Below are 17312 nucleotides of genomic sequence, written 5' to 3'. Positions count from 1 at the left end.
TACTACATGTCCTTACATTCTTATACATATTCATACATTCTTCTTAGGATGTTTGGTGTTCTTCTGTTTAGTTTTCTCTTGCCCCCTTCTCAATGGATCAATCCTCTTGGCGCCATCGAGATTTACATTCCCTGATACCAGAAATGCAATAAATTCCTCCCCCCCACCCCGAGTTCTGGTCACTGCTGTCTTCATCTGGATAAGATAGTTTATAAAAGAAAAGAAGATCTCCAGCTATCTTTTTCAGTCTTTGGGTTACACAAACAAAAGTAGTTTTTGTTTTAATGCTATGTCCTAGCTTAACATACATGTATTATACCACTATTTCTAAGTTTCATTAATAACAGAAATAAAGAAGACTATATTATTACAGCTAAATTTTCTAATCTTATACATATAATATTCATTATAGTACTTGCGAAAAGCCAATAATATGATATGCGTTTATAACAACCCGATATTCCTGGCTCTGTGAAGTGTTTGTTCTTCTGGAAGTTCAGGAATGTATTGGGACTTGGTCTGAGCAGCAGTCCTTGTCAATTAGTAACATTTTCTGAAACTGGTGATTTCTCCCATTCCTTCCTTATGTGCAAGTCCCTGGCCCTATCTCCAAGCAGATTCACTCATTGCCTCTGTTTTTCCTTCCTGGTTCTTCTTTGTTTTTGGGATTGCTCTCAGTGCCCTCATTCTCTGTCCTTTTGTAGCCGTTTGTGGCTCAGGAGGCCTGGCTGCCACCTGCATCCCCTTGCTCAGCTGCTGAATGAGCTGCACTCAGCAAGGTGTGGTGCATGGTAAAAAGATGAGAGTTGCTGTAGCACATGAGAGGAGAAACAGCATTTGTTTAACCCATGGTCTGTGAGGGAAGCACAAAACTCTGTCCCATTCCTATCCTTTCCACATTTGAACAAGTACATGAGCTGCTTTGCTATTTCCTTTTTTATCTGTTTCTGCACCTTTTCCTTGCTGATCTGTTTGCCATCAGCAGTTTGAATCATTTAACTTTTCCCAAACCTCTCCTTTTTCTGCTAAAAGGTAATCTGATCCCATCCCATGGTGAAATGTTGTGTTCCTCATCTGAGTGGATTGGTTGGGGGGAAGGTCAGGAGCTGGAGATGTGTGGTTGGTTATTATTTCAATGACATCCTGTAATCTAATAATGCCATTGAAATGAGAAATGGTTTCTCTGGTACCTGCTATGAATTCATCAGGGTTCCCAGGGTCTGGTCCATGGTGTTGCAGGATTTGTTCTGGTGGTCGTTCGTCTTTTCCCCATTTCTGGGTGCTCCCTCCAGCCAGGGCAGCATCAATTGTCAGCTTTTCTCTCATTAAATCATCACGTACTTGGATTCCAAACTGATTTCCCATAACTTTTGGTAGCAAATAAACCCCAGTGGTCTGATACACCCTATATAACATAGACAGAGACAGCACATGTTGGAGTGGGGACAGGGATGATTCTCCCCCACTTGTTTTAGTGAAGTTTTCACAACATTCTCCATTTTCTGTTTTCCTTTGCAGCTGAACCAATTTCTGCTGCAGAGTCAGATATCCTCACAATGGGCTGTGCCTTTATCTGTGCAAATTCCATCTGTGCAAGCAGGCAGAGCTTGGGCTGAGGGGCAAAGGGAATCAGCCCAATTCCTCCTGCAGGCAGGAAAGCCCTGGGCCATTGTGCAGGCTTTGTCCCATCAGTGTTCATTTGCATTTCTAAAGCTCCTCTCCTGGCTGCCTGGAACAAAGCTTCTCTTCCAGGGCAGACATCCCCTGACTCACATGTGGCCCCACACAGAATCTGCTATTTATTTTTTTAAACAATATTTTATTAACTCTTTATCTGTTAAAGCGCCAACTTTAAAGCTCTTCTAGTTTTCAAAGTGCAGCTTAAGGGTGAACATCGAAAAACTCATACCATCATTTTGTTATCACTAAGAGTCAAGTACAAATATAAAACAAAAATGAGAAAGCAATCAGGTGTTTTCTTTTTATTCTCCTAGGACTAAAAACTGATTCTCACAACATTGTCCCAAACAGAACCAACAATATAGAAGTAAAATAATTACAAAAAATTATTCTAACGGTGTAATCTTTTTTCTGAAACTGTAAAAGCAAAAACTCTTCAACAGTGTCTTTAGAGAAATAAGGTGTTACTTGATTCTGGCCAGAATGTGCAACAGGAATAATTTCATGCACACTTAGGCTGGGTGTGCAGAGAAAATCTTTCCATGACACATGAGTTTGACTAGATTTTCCTAAATTTATACATTCTGACCCCATAGAAATCCATTGGTTTAATGTTCATTGGTTTGAAGGTGTGGAGTTGTTAGGATTTGGTTTCCTGTTGCACCTGGATTTCTGTGCCTGTGATGGGAATTAGGTGGGCACTCCTGGATTTCCTGCTCAGCCTTTTCCAGACCAGGTGTCTCCAGCTGTGCCTTGGGCAGTGTCTGGGGTAGGTGTTGGTTGATGTTAGCTGATGGAATCTTTTGGGCTATTCCCAGTCTGTTGAGATGTAAATTTCATCTCTGCTGAGTGGTGGAAAAGAAATATTAAAATTCCTGACGCTGCCCGCTGTGGCCCGTAACGCTTTAGGCTAGCTCTGCTCACTGGCCGCTTGCAGCGTCAGGAGTGGGGAACGGTCTGGGAGCTGTTTTCCCCAGACCGAACCTTCAGAGCCCTGGTGCCACTATAGGCTCTGCGGAATCACGGCGTCGTGGGCTTCGGCGAAGAGATGGAGGAGACCCAGAGTCTAAGCAGCTTTCCAGGAAGAAGGATTTATTGAGGGAAAGGGAACAGTGACGGGACAAGGGCTGGAAAGGTGCACAGGAACCCCAAGGCTCTGGGCAAGCAGCACCTCTGTGCGCCTCAATTTAAGGTGGGGAGGGTACAAACACAGGAACCAATCAGGGTATCTCAGGGGAGGAGATGGGGGGAGGGCTTACAATGTTGGGGACCAATAGGAATAACCTGTGGGAGGGGCGGCAATCACAATGCCAATGGGGCCTCGAGTGAGGGATGAATGACAGGGAAGGAGCTAGAACAAAAGGTGGGGTTTACACAGATTGATGGGGTTCAGGGGCAGGAACAGGGTGATGGACAAGGAAGGTTCAGGAAAAAGGGGAGGGGTTTACAAAACTGACAAGCGGGTAAAACCATTCCAACTCATGGGGGGAATAACATTGAGAACAAACCATTTAAATTAATAATCAGAACAAAATGAACAGGCGGCAACATCTCCCCCTTTCTTTTTTAGAAAGAGGAGGTTGCATCCGCAGGAGGTGCAGAGGGCTCAGGGTACCAGTCTTTAAGGGAGGGAGAGGGTGGAGGCGAGGAGGAAGGAGAAGGAGCATCAACAAAATTAACTTGGGGAGGAGGAGATACAAGGTGGAGAACAGATTGAATTAAACATTTTCTCAGAATGGCGAACGCAACTAAAATTATAAAAATGATGAAAACAATCCATAAAACAGTTTTCAGGATGGATGAGAGCCATCCGGACAGTCCCCAGTTGGAAAAGATGTTGGTGGCCCAGTCCTCATGTTCTTGTTTTATCTGGTGGACCATGCCTCTCATCTGTTCGATGGTCTGGCGAATGGAGGGACTTTTTGATGTCAAGTTCATGCAGCAAAGCCCCTCAAATTCCCTGCAGTCGTGGTTGTGCAGGAGCAGCAGGTAGTCTATGGCCGCCCGATTTTGGAGGGTGGCTTGCCTGGTGATTTCCTCGTCTTCGAGGAGGTCGCTTAGCGCAGCTGACGTTAAATTTGCTTGTTTTACCACCCAACACTCGAATTGGCCTAATTCTCCAAGGGCTTGAGCAGCGGCCAACCAGGGCAGAAAAACAGACACTGCTACCCGTTTTAGCTTACTCCAATGGAAAATTTCTGAGTCGCAGTCTGGGTCTAAGTCGTCCAGGCTGCGCTTCTTGATAGCCGAATTATTCTTTTGGCTCCAATTTTCGATTTGGGTCGTGTTGGGTGAAAACAAGGACAGCCGGCCCAGTGTGCACGGCCCTCCGAGAAGGCGAGAGGGGATGCCTGCCCATGCCCGATCTCCACAGATCAAAAATAAACCTTTGGGTAACCGAAGAGGGGAAGGATTAAGGGTTGAGGGCATCTTTACATGTGCAATGTTCTGGCACCACTTGGCTGCCTGGAACTGCTTGTTCACTTGTTCCACCTTTGGATATGGGGCAGGATCAGAGGGATAATAACGGAAATGAACGCAGAATGACGCCGGGGAGGAATCTAAAAGGTCGAGCTCTTGGGGCTCAACGGTCGCTTTCTCAAGCGTGGCTTGCCAGTCTCTCCAGAGGAGGAGGGGGTTCTTCGCTGGCCTCCTGATCTTGTACATTGGCGCTGAGCGGACGACACGTTGAGCCGGCCTTCCCTGATTGGCGTCCTGGAGCAAGGTGGTAAGGGAGTCGGGAAACTCTTCAGGCTTCAAAGGGATCCCCACCAGGCATGTTGACATTGGGTTTCCTGCTGCTCCGGTGGAGAGGCACAGCTCGTCGCGCTGCAGGGACTTCGCCAACATGACCCATACGTTTTGCTTTGGCTGAGGCACGATCCACCCTTCCATCTGGGCCACTACCAACATCACACCGAAGATGATCCCGGCGACGCTTGGGGCTGTCATGTCTTCAGGGATGGCTCTCTCTAAAACAAAGCAAACATAAAACATAACTTAACTAAAAGGTAAGTCGGCGTAACAAAAGGGTTCAGGGTTGTTTTCTCCTCCTCTTCGGGTTGGGGGTGGCTCACCCGGACGCAACAGTGCCGGCATCCTTGACCCCATCCGGCGGCCTGCTCGGATGTTTAGGGACGTAAGGCTTAACCCACCGTTGTGGGATCCACCTTAGTCCCTGGGGCGAGGATACGCAAGCGTACCCGCGCCCCCAGGTCACTAGGTCAAAAGGACCCATGATTTTCTGGGTCTCAGGGTCTCGGACCAGCACCGGAGGGCGGTGTTGCAATCGGTAGCTGTCGGCAGTCTGGAAGTGCCGGGTCACTGGAGGGTTGGGATCTTGATCCGAACAATTTAGAAAGTTCAGAGTGTAAAGGGCCTTGCACAGTCGTTCTTGTGGTGTGCAGCCCTTCACAGTCTCCTTCTGGTGGAAAAGGACACGCTTGAGCGACTGATGGGCTCGCTCAACAATCGCTTGGCCTGTGGGGGAGTGTGGGATGCCTTTCTTATGTTCCACTCCCCACTCTTGCAGGAATTCCTCCAGTTTCCTGGAGGTATATGCTGGGCCATTATCTGTTTTTATTTCTTTGGGGACCCCCAACACAGAGAAAGCCTGCATGAGGTGTTTGCAGACATGCTCGGCTTTCTCCCCTGTGTGGGCAGAGGCAAAGACAGCACCCGAGAAGGTGTCGATGGAAAGGTGCACAAAACGGAACCTACCAAACTCAGGGACGTGTGTTACGTCCATCTGCCACACCTCGCAGCTCCCCAGACCTCGAGGGTTGACCCCCGATCCTAGGGAAGGCATGGCGGTAGAATGACAGTGCGGGCATGTGGCCACAATGGCTCTGGCCTGGTCTCGCCTCAGGTGGAACTGACGGACCAGTCCAGGCACATTCTGGTGGAACATCTGATGACTCAGCTTGGCTTGCTGAAACACATCAGGGAGCTGGGCCATTGAAACAGGGGTAGCGAGGGAATCTGCTATTTTATTCCCCTCTGCTACCGGACCAGGGAGCTCCGTGTGTGACCTTACGTGCATTACGAAGAAAGGCTGCTTTCTGTGGGAAACAGCATAGATCAGTTTAGAAAGCAGCTCAAACAGCTTAGGATTGGAGACCTCCTTGAGAGCTGCATGTTCAGCTCTCGCGACCACCCCTGCTACATAGGCCGAATCTGTAACCAGATTGAAAGGTTCAGAAAACCTCTCAAAAGCTCTAACGACTGCATCCAACTCAGCAACTTGTGGAGATCCCTCCACGTATTTAACATCTGCTTCCCACTGCTGAGTCCGAGGATCTTGCCAAGTCACTACTGACTTGTGAGATGCTCCGGATGCGTCTGTAAAAACAGTCAGAGCTTTGAGGGGCTTTCTGCTCCGAACTTCTCTTGGAATTACATCGAACTTTGCGTTAAAGAATTTATGGGCAGGGGCGTGGACCGAAATTTGTCCGCAGTAACTATCCAGAGCAATCTGGAGGGTCTCGTTCTCCTGTAACAGCTGATTGAACATCTCCTTTGTCAGCTTATCTGGGGACGCTTTGTCCCGAGACAAGCTAACAGGCACCCGAATGCACGAAAAGTCACACCCAGCCATTTCCCGAAGTCTAGCCCTAGCTCTCCTGATGAGCTGAGCCATCAGCTCTTGTGGCCGGGTGACACTTTTGGACCGCTGGTGACTCAGGAAGACCCACTCTATGATCAAGAGCGGGTCCCTGGAGCCCTGGTCCCATTGAAAGATGAGCCCACACAGGTGTGGCAGTCTCCCCAATACAATAAATTCAAAGGGTAGGCTCGGTTCGTACCGATGCGCCTGTCTTTTGACTAGCGCATCCTGTACCTTCTCTAGTGCTTCCCTCGCTTCTGGGGTCAGGGTCCTGGGAGAACTTAGCTCCTTCTCCCCCTTCAAAAGTAAGAAGAGGGGGGCTAGGTCTTCAGTAGTGAGGCCCAGCCAAGGTCTGACCCAGTTCAAGGTCCCACACAGAGAGTGAAGGTCTGCCAAAGTTTTCGGATTGCTGTTGATGGCCAATTTTTGAGGCACAATGGTCCTCTCAGCAATCCGCAGACCCAGATATTTCCAGGGTGGCATCTTTTGAACTTTATTTTCCTGGAGTTGAAAACCTGCCGATGTTAAAACCTTAACCACTAGGTCAAGAGATTGTGTAAGTAAATCGTCATGGGGGGCACACACTAGGACATCATCCATGTAGTGATGGATGATGACCTCCCCCATTTTGGAGCGCACAGGAGACAGCAATGAGGAGACATACCACTGGCAGATAGTCGGTGAGTTCTTCATGCCCTGGGGCAATACCCGCCAGTGGAACCTCCTCATTGGGGCTTCTCGGTTAAGGGTGGGCACCGAGAAGGCAAACCGTGGGGCATCTTCAGGGTGTAGAGGAATTTGAAAAAAGCAATCCTTGATGTCAATTATCGCCAAATTCCAATTTCGGGGGAGCATGGTTGGGGAAGGCATCCCTGGTTGAAGGGGCCCCATGTCTACAATGATTTTATTTATCGCACGAAGATCGTGGAGGAGTCGCCACTTGTCTTTCCCCGGCTTACGAATGACAAAAACCGGAGAATTCCAAGGGCTCGTTGTCTCTACGATGTTGCCTTTTACTAATTGCTCCTCCACGAGCTCGTTGAGCGCCCTTAATTTATCCTTTCTGAGCGGCCACTGATCAATCCAGACCGCTTCATCCGTGATCCAATCCAGCTTCTGGAAGGGGCGCTCCACAGTGGCCGCCACTAAAAATCCCGGGGGGTTTTCGGGATTTCAATTCTTGCCCCCCATTGAGACATGAGGTCTCTCCCCCACAAGGGAACCTGGAAGTCTGCGACGAATGGGCGTAAATTAGCCAATTGCCCATCCGGCCCCTTAATTTGCACCACGCTCTTTGAAACTCGAGCCAATTGGGTGCCCCCTATACCCTGTATTTTCCCCGCCACAGGTTGCAACTCCCAATGTGACGGCCATCTCCTTTCGGGGATGATCGTCACATCCGCCCCTGTGTCAAGCAGACCCTTCATGTTAACAAACTCCGCACCCTGCTTGACGCTGCAATCAATGATAGGCTTATCTTCACCCACCACTTCTGCCCAGTAGACGCCTGGTGCGTGGTCATCTACTGAAAATCTTTCAGGCATTGGGATAATTTGGGCAATAATTTGCCCTTTCGGCAGGAAATATGGTGGGTGAGTGCAGCGCGCCAGGAGAGTGAGGTTCTCCGGACCACCCGGGAAGGTAATCGGAGAAATCTCAATCTCTGGGGGTGTGTATTTAGTGTCCCCGATGGCAATAAACTTACAGTCGTGTCCAGTTTCCATCTGATCCCCCTCCAGAGGGTCCACAGCCACCACTGTCCAGTGCTGGGACCGGAAGAGGGTGTCTTTGGTGGTGATGAGATGTCGCGTCCGGGATACGTGCCATGTCCAGCGTTTAAGGTCTCCCCCCTCCGCGATACCTGCCCCATTTTTTGCATCGCGCGGGGCAGGTCCGCGCCGCGCTCCTAGTTTTTTTTATTAGATACTCCTTTATGTACTCTCTCCCCTGAACCGTCCCCCATCGGCCCCTGGTGAGGGTGGTTGGCAGGACAGTTCTTCGCCATGTGGCCCAGCTGTCCACACCGATAGCATTGCGTGGTTCTCGCCAGCGGGATAGCGGTGTGCCCCGCCGGGTGCTGGGTCACTGCTGCCGTTGGTGGTCTCCTGACCGTGTGTGGTGGTGGCGGCACCTTGGACGTCCCCACTAATGGCACTTTCTTCTCGCACGCATCAATGAGGGCGTCCAGGGTCGGCGGTGGATACATAGGCAGACTAAAGATAACTTGTTTGCAGATGTCGTTGCAATTGGCTTTTGCCATTTCGAGGATAAATTGTTCTTGCATCTCAGGCCTATCCACCTGTCTCTCTATTTGTTCCTGCAACCGGTTCACAAAGATGGTAAATGGCTCATTGGGGGATTGTCTGATGTTCGAAAAGTTGGTAAGGGGTTCCCCCCCCGGCAAGATGTTAAATATTTTTTCAGCGGCCTCCGTGATTTTAATCAAAACAGGCCGGGGTAGAACCCTAGCCTGTTCTTCTGGTTTTACCCAATTCCCTTCACCGCACAGATGATCAATTGAGAGAGGGTTTTCATCCGCGTCAACCGCGGACTCCTCGCTGCGCAACAACTCAGGAAGGATGGCCTCCAACGATTTCTTCCACCTCTGTTTCCACAGCCTATAGTCAGCTGGGGAAAGGAGGCAGGCAAACAACTCTTTTAAATCGTGGGGGACCATTTCGTTTGCGGAGAAGGTGGCCTTTAACAGGCCTTTAAAATATTCGCTTCTCCTGCCAAACTCTTTCTGAGCCTTGCACAGCTCCCTCTTCGTCTGGAAGGAGAAGGGCTCCCATTCTCGGTACCTCCCCCCCCTTCCTCTAAAACTAACCGGTGCGGCAAAGGGAATTATAACCTGTTCCGGGTTCTGGCTCTCAGGCCTGTCACTTCCGGTTCCCGAAGCGTGGGAACTGGTGGGAGGGGCGTGGGAACCGGAAGGGGAGGCGTGGGAACCGGGAGGAGGGGCGTGGGAACCGGAAGGGGAGGCGTGGGAACCGGGAGGAGGGGCGTGGGAACCAGAAGCCGGAAGAGGCGGGGCTGGAGGACCGACTGAGGGGGAGGGTTGAAGGGAGGAATGGCGGCCGGAAGGGGTGGAGTTTTGGGAGGTAACAGTTTGGGGACACACCCCCGAGGAGGAGGAACTATCTGAGGGCAAGTGGGAGGGGTCAGGGTAGGAAGGGAAGGAGGAGCTAGGGAGGAAGGGGTTGGACTTTGAGGGGAGGAAGGGATTGTGGGAAGAAGGAGCACAAGGGAGGGGTCCGACCATGCGGTCTCCGCCATCTTGTGTCCCTCGGGGGCCATTTTGGGAATCAAGTAGGGTATGGGGAGACTTAGGGGAAGATTCAGGGGAACACCGGGAATTAGGGAGTGTAAGGGAACCAGGGTTCTGGGAGAGTAACTGGGGATCAATAACTTTATCAACCTGGGGATTTGGAACTTGGAAAGGGGAAAACTTGGGAGTTATTAACTGGGGAAGTAGGGGAATGGGTAAGGGCTCCGGCAGCTTGGCCAGGGCTACCGGGGCAAGGGTTCTGAGGGAGGCTTGGGGAGCCAGGGAGACTACTGCCGACTTCGGAGCCCTGCATTTCACGGGTTGCTCCGCAGGTCTCCCCCAACTTAGGGACAAGGGACGAGGAGCAGGGGTTTGGGGAAACCGGGGAAACTGAAGAAACTGGGGAAGGCTGCGTTGGCTGTTTCTGCTTTTCCTTCTTCTCAACTAAAGCGGTCCGAATCAGAACGAAAAGCGGGATTAATTTGGCGGCTGTCTTGTCCCCCTGAACTACTAAAACCGTTAATTTGGACCCGACCGAATTCCAAAATGACACAGAAAGAACATCTTCGGGGGACATATGGGGAAAATGCAGAAAAAGCCAACGTATCAGCCTCTTAACCAACCCACGTGAATATTTGTGCTTCCCACCCTCAAGGAGACCCACAACTTGGAAATAAATCCCCCTCTGCGGAGCCGACAAACGCGCACCCATCTCTTACACCCCCGGCTCCACAGTCTCACCACCCCCCAACGGCAAACGAGAAATTAAAGAACTAAAACAAGGGTCTGGACCCGAATCACACTCACTCCCCCCCCCAGGGGAGTCTACCAAGGAGCTACCAAGGGGCTCACACACACGCCCCCCCCGCCTTCTCCCCCACCGGGGAAAACTTACCAAGTCCAGACAGTGGCCGTGGGAGGTGTCCAAAGCCCCAGGAGCGGTCCCTCGTGCGCGGAGAGATTGTCGCTCCTTCCCCCGGGAGCGCCGCCGGACAAAAACCGGCCTGCTGCAACCGGGGTAGCTGCCGCCCAAAAGTCTTTATAATCCAAAAACGACTCCTCCGGGGGTCTCTTCTCGCTGAAGAGGCCCCACGTTGGGCGCCAGCTGACGCTGCCCGCTGTGGCCCGTAACGCTTTAGGCTAGCTCTGCTCACTGGCCGCTTGCAGCGTCAGGAGTGGGGAACGGTCTGGGAGCTGTTTTCCCCAGACCGAACCTTCAGAGCCCTGGTGCCACTATAGGCTCTGCGGAATCACGGCGTCGTGGGCTTCGGCGAAGAGATGGAGGAGACCCAGAGTCTAAGCAGCTTTCCAGGAAGAAGGATTTATTGAGGGAAAGGGAACAGTGACGGGACAAGGGCTGGAAAGGTGCACAGGAACCCCAAGGCTCTGGGCAAGCAGCACCTCTGTGCGCCTCAATTTAAGGTGGGGAGGGTACAAACACAGGAACCAATCAGGGTATCTCAGGGGAGGAGATGGGGGGAGGGCTTACAATGTTGGGGACCAATAGGAATAACCTGTGGGAGGGGCGGCAATCACAATGCCAATGGGGCCTCGAGTGAGGGATGAATGACAGGGAAGGAGCTAGAACAAAAGGTGGGGTTTACACAGATTGATGGGGTTCAGGGGCAGGAACAGGGTGATGGACAAGGAAGGTTCAGGAAAAAGGGGAGGGGTTTACAAAACTGACAAGCGGGTAAAACCATTCCAACTCATGGGGGGAATAACATTGAGAACAAACCATTTAAATTAATAATCAGAACAAAATGAACAGGCGGCAACAAATTCCTTTAAAAGAAAGATTAAAATTCCTTTCCCCAAGGCAAAGGCAAACCAACTCCCTTCAGAGAAATAGGATTTGAAGCCATTTTCAAGTTGGTCTATTTTCCCATATTCTAATCCCAGGCAGGGCAGAGTGTGAGTGTAATTGAGAGGCAGAGTGGAATTGTCCCGGTGCCTTCCCCAGCAGCTGTGGCGAGGGCAGGCACAGAAAGGCCTGAAGGTGCAAGAGTGAGAGCAAGGATTGTCCCGCAGTGGCTGGAGATGGCAAAGGAGGGTGGCCAGGCCGAGGATTTGAGCAGAGGATCTGTGGGCAGGCGCAGGGGCTTCCCCCGCTGGGGAGCCCTGGCTACTGCTGCGTTGCCTTCAGTGCAGGCTCAGGGGTGGCCTGTTTAATATTCCCTTCCAGTTCAGATTTCTGAGTCTGGAAGAGCCATGGCTGGGGCATCAATCATTTTATTTTTTTCATTTTGTTAAATTTTGTTCTCTTTCTTATGTCTATAAAATTGAGACTATCTGGGGCTAAAGAAGTAATAGAATGCTCAGGCCAGAATAAAGAATCCTCAGTCCAGTTCCTGCAGTTCCCTAATTATCCTAAGAATTGTTCCAGCTCCATTTTTGTCCTGGGAAACATTATTTCTGAGATTCCCTGAACTCTCTCTGAATCAATACACCACAAACCCTGAGTCAAAAATTGTTTTAAATATTTAACCATTTTCTCTACCATTTGCCCTTTCTTTTTTTTCAGATACTGAAAGCTGCTTTTAGCCTGAAAATGAAGCCATTTCACAGAGGCTTCCTCTACCTCTTCTCCTTGTTTTTCTGACTGGATCAAGTCATCCACATCCTGCATTGAGCCAGTCCCTGGGGGTGAGGTCAATTCCTTTGATATTTCCTGCAAGGCTTGCCCCAATCAGGCCGGTGCTTCCGTGCATCCCTGCAGAAGGACCGTCCATGTCTTGAGCATTTTCCCTTCTACCTCTTGTTGCCAGCCCAAGGCAGAATTGTGTTTGCATCCTCTGGAAGTGGGCAGATCCCCAGAAAGCATCTTTTGCATCAAGTTGTGAATGGCAGCAGTGTGAGGAGGGCACCTGGTTGAGGCTGGTGTAAGGATCTGAGAGTATGGGGTGCCTCGGTTTCATCATCTCATTTCTTCTTCTTGGGTCCTGCAGCATTCTGTGGATTCCATTGGATTTCTTGTTTGGCAGGATAGGAGCATTCTAGGGAGCCATCCCTGGCTGCCCAAGCCGTGCCTTGAGCAGGACTCGCAGACAGGCTGTGAGCCCTTCCTTCCCTCCCTTGGAACAGGGGATTGCTTTTGGACACCTCTTGTCCTGGTTGCTTCAGGGAAATTTGGAGAGGCTCCATATCTAATTTTGCCAATTTCTCTGGGGCTGCCCACACTTGTGGGTTCACTTCAGCCGTGGCTCTGCCAGACATTTGACACAGAGATACAACAGAACCAGCCTCTGTATCACCTTTTGCAACATTAATTTGCATTCCCAATTTAGCCATCAAATCCGTTTCTAGTAAATTAGAATCACAATTGTGAGCAAATAAAAGCTCCAGCATTTCAAACCCATCCTCCACATCTGCTAATAGTGTCTCAATAAAACACACCCACTTATCTTTCCCACTTAGTGTCTTAATAATTTATATATTCCTTAGCACCTTTAGGTGTAAGATTCCAAGTGGATGGAGAGGCCCCTGTGTCCATCAGGAAAGGTCTCCTCTGGATCCAGAGCCACCCTGGATGTTCCCAAGGGCTGCAGTGTGGTGGGTCCCTGGTGGAATGGGAGCTGTGCCACCGCTAAGAATGCGTGTCCATCAAGGGCTGGACTTGCTGGTGCTGAGGGTGCTGCTGTCTGTGCTTGCAGTGTCCTTGTGCCCTGCAGCTGGAAGGCTGATTCCTTGTCAGGGGCTGTTTGGGTGGGCTGTGCCCTGGCCAGGAGGGCAATGCCTGTGCCAGGTGCTTGTGGCCGAGGGTGTCCCCTGGGTGCTGGGGCCCCCTTGGGCCCTGGGCTTGATCCCTCAGGGGCTGTAGGAAGTGTGCCATGGCCTTTGCCTTCAGCTTGGCCTTTTGCTCATCCCTTGCTGCATTCAGCTGCTGAGCCTTTGTGAGCAAGTGCTGCAGGGGCTTCTTCTGTCGCTGCTGCAGCCCCCTCAGTGCCTGTGGGTGCTCATCCTGTGGCAGCTGCTGAGCTTTCTGCAAAACCCTTCCTTTCTCCAGGGTCCCACCAGGAAATGCTTAAAAGATCATGTGGATCCTTGCAGGTCTAATCGCCATTTGTGAGCTGTTCCTTCCTCGTGCTGGCTGTGCTGAGGCTCCCCTCCCCAGCCCGTATCCCAGAGCCGGTCCCTGTCCTGCCGCAGTGTCCAAAGGCGGCCCCCCCGGCGGGCAGGGCCGGCAGCTCCACGGGGCCGGGCAGCGGCCGGGGCGTCCCGCAGCCTCCTGGGGGCCGGGGACCACTGCCGGCCCTGCCCGGGGGGTGCTGGGCTCAGGCAGCGCCCGGCGCTGAGCCCCGGCTGCCCCACAGCCCCGGCCCGGCCCCACAGCTCCCCACAGGCCCCCAGCCCGTGCTCCCGGTGCCGCAGCTCTGCGCCCGCTCCTGCCGCTCCCAGCTCAGAGAAACCCCCTGAAATCCTCACCTCCTTGTTTTCCTGTCCTCCAAAACTGGGATACAAAGGATCTGAGTCAGCTGGCAAATTCTGAGGATAAGACCCTTCTGAAACACATCCCAATCTTCAGTATTTTTCTCTTCCTCTTCTTTTCCATCATCATTTTTCTTACCCCATGGATTCCTCCTGCTGCTTTTTGTCTAAAAAAAAAAGTCCCTGTTGTCTAAATGCCTTCTGGACTTCCCTTCTTGCCCCCCTGGGTGTCCATGTCCTTAATTCCCTCTGGGAGAATGTGCAAACGACCTCCACATGCTCCCAAGGGACCCTTGAGAGATATTTTGGGATCCTCATCCCTTTTGCTGGGACCCCATTGTGGCTTTCCCTTTTGTCCCCTCCCTGGGTGCCCTGCCATGTTCACTCCCCGAAGATGCCACTGTAGTCACTGCTGAGATTTTCAGTGCTCTCTCCCTGCCGACTCTTGAGAGCCGCCCTGATCCGTCACTCGTCTGTCTCCTGCTCACTCTCGGGTACCCAATCAATGCCCGGTGCCGCCGCCAGCCGAGGGAGCCGATCCCCCAAACTGGGTGAGGCCCCTTCAGCTGCACTCACTGCCCGCCGGCCCGGACGGTGGAAGGAATTGCGGAGGAGCCCCAAGGTGTGTGGAAAAATTGACATCCCCAGAGGTTTCTGTCCACAAGGAAGACAGAGGAGTCTTGTAACAGTAATTGTATTCATAAAAAAGGGTGTGCCCATGGGACATTTCCCATGGGGTCTTATTGTAGTAGCTAAAACACTCGCTCGCGGTGAGAGACTTCTCCAGGGTCAAGCTGTTCAAGTATAAGCGATTTATTATAAGAGTAAAAGGAGGGGAGACCCGTGTCCGCCACCAGCCTTGGCGTCCACGTGGTCTGGGGGAGGGGAGAGAGAACAGGTAGAGCAGGGAAGGTGAGGTTGGAAGGGAGAGGGAGGGAGTAAGAGAGCGAGGCTCCTGCTACAATCGATTATATGCTTTCCTATAGTGAATATTCTAATTCTTAGTAACCAATCACCATGAGACACACCCACTAAAGAATTTACATACAGCCTATGAGCTTCCCTATTTTAACATACAGTGTTGCATTTTACACTTCACAGAGCTTTACAAGTTCTATCCTCGTTTCTTTACCTCTGGACTTTCCTATCAACAGGACATTGGTTTGTCAGCAGGGATTCTCCTTCAACTGGCTAGGCTATTTTCCTTTGGTCATATAGTAACTCAGTATCTTATGATTCAAAGCAGGCTTTCATTTCTATCTCAATTCTAGGCCTCATACCTTCAGAATCTTTTGTTAAATAAACACATTCAGGTTTCCCTGCTTCATCCTCCCCAACAGGGTCTCTCCAGTTGTTGGCAGACACAGCCTCCTTTTCACCCTAATTTTCTTGGCCACATCTCCCTGTCCCTTTCCCTACTGGCTGAAGTCCTGGAGAGGTACAGACTTCCCAATGCACCTCCTACATACCCCCTTAATATGCACCCCACTTTTGTATAGCTAACGATATTGATGTCTGTGTTAAGTCTTTGTTGTTCTTCTGGAAGTTGATGAATTTAGCAGGACCTTGGCTGAGCAGCAGTCTGTGTCATCAATTAATAACATTTTGTGCAGCTGCTGGCTCCTCCTGTCACTTCCTTATGTCCACGTCCCTGGCCCTATGTGCAGTGAGGTTGAGGGGATCAGTTTGTAAAGAGGCTTTGTTGTTGTTCCTTTGCTGGGGTTCCCCCTTTTTGGGGCCATCCCCCCTGGAGCAGGGTGTCCCCCCTTGGTGCAGGCGCAGGGCTCAGGCAGGGCTGAGCCAATCAGAGCGCGCGGCGCTGATGACTCATCAGTGTCCAGGCAGAGCCGCAGCTGCCAGCGTTCCCCAGCTGGAGCCCAGCTGCGCCCCTCCCCCCCGGGCCTTGGCGCCCCCCTGGAGGGGAATTTGGGGAGGTGGGAGGGGGGAGCGCCAAGGCCGGGCCCCCCCGCGCTGTGGTGGCGGGAGCGGCTGCAGTGGGGAGCGAGTGCGGGCGGAAGCGGCCGAGAGCCCAGCGCTGCCCCAGGCCGAGCTGGCCCAGCTGCATCCGTGCCCCTGCGGTGGGATGCTGTGGGACTGGGGGGGAAGAGGGAGGCGGCAGTGGGTGCTGGGCCTGGGGGCAGGAGGAGAAGGGAAGGAGAAGCAGGGTTGAAGAACAAAACGGTCAAAATATATGTACCTGGGGTTGTGCAGAAGGAGGAGGAGGAGTGTGAGGTCGAGTAGGGCCACAGGAGGAGGAGGAGGAGCAGGGAGAGGAAGCAGCACGAAGTTCATCCCTGTATCTGGAGCTCCCCCAGCCCCAGGTGCATTGCCTCCCCACATGCAGCGGGTGACCACAGTGGGCAATCCACGATTTTTATGGGGCTGAATCTTGGTGTTTCTGAGCCTTACTGTGCTAAACGTTGGTGCTTTAGTTTCTTGCAGGGGCTGAACCTTTCTATTGTGCAGGGGGTTTTGGCTGAATCTTGTTGTTTGGTTAGTTTGTGATCTGTGTTTTGTTGTTTGGGCTGAATCCTGTTGTTTTTGAGGTTCTTACAGACGCAAGATGCCCAATGTCTTTCTGAGACGAACCTGGGCAAGGAGGCATGTAGGAGACACATCGGGGGTGGACGGTCTGAGACTCGGCAGAGACCTCTATAGTCGAGTTAGATATTAGTTGTTTATTTCAGGGCGTGGGAGAGAGAGAGAGGGAGAGCCTGCCATGAGCCGACAGATAGAGCGCAAAGCAGGCTCGGAGAGAACAATACAAAAGGGGGTAAAATATGAATACATGAGTTCAAGACTTTAAGATTGCTAAGAAAGAGAATAACAGAACAGAAGTGAGAGAGCCAGGAAAAAGAGGATAAAGAAGAGCAGGAAAGAGCAGGAAAAAGAGAGCAGCAAGAGTGTAGAAAGTATGAGGCAAGAAGGCTAAGAGAAACAAGAGAGCTAAGAGAGAGCCAAGAGAGAGTAGCAAGAGAGCCAAGAGTTAAGAGAGACTAAGAGAACCAAGAGAACTCTCTTTTACAATTACATATATAACCTATACACTGAATATTCTATTCCTTTACTAACCAATCTTTCTAAGTATCCTAATACAGTAACATTTGTGTTCGACCTATAGAAATCGCTGGTTTTGCATATTTTTAGTTATCTCGGGGTTCTTCAGACCTTTCCTTATAAGGCTGGGAAGAGGGGTCTCAGCTTAGTTTTCCTGGGGGAAAGAACGTGCTCTGGCACGTCAGCTTGGTTTCATTGAATTATTCAAACTGTGCTTTCATTTGTATTTCTTCCTTAGCCTTTCTGGCTAAAGAGACATATTTATAATTTCTT

General features: G+C 51.2%; 1 protein-coding gene across 1 annotated transcript; it reads right to left on the bottom strand.

Moving 5' to 3' along the window:
• Positions 1-3246: 3246 nt before the first annotated feature.
• On the bottom strand, positions 3247-9623 carry LOC147648751 (uncharacterized). The gene is made up of 7 exons (XM_086866482.1): positions 8200-9623; positions 7731-7819; positions 7246-7431; positions 5717-5856; positions 5401-5611; positions 4915-5160; positions 3247-4679 (listed from the first exon to the last, which is right to left on the bottom strand). Exons 1-7 carry the CDS (start codon positions 9546-9548, stop codon positions 3247-3249), a joined length of 3654 nt encoding a protein of 1217 aa, XP_086722608.1. The 5' UTR covers positions 9549-9623.
• Between the last annotated feature and the right edge of the window lie 7689 nt (positions 9624-17312).

Source organism: Cyanistes caeruleus, chromosome 31 (genome assembly GCF_971803275.1).
Source record: "Cyanistes caeruleus chromosome 31, bCyaCae1.hap1.1, whole genome shotgun sequence".
Classification (NCBI taxonomy): domain Eukaryota; kingdom Metazoa; phylum Chordata; class Aves; order Passeriformes; family Paridae; genus Cyanistes; species Cyanistes caeruleus.
The sequence above is the reverse complement of the archived record's forward strand: the minus strand, read 5'-3'. Positions and strand labels throughout refer to the sequence as shown.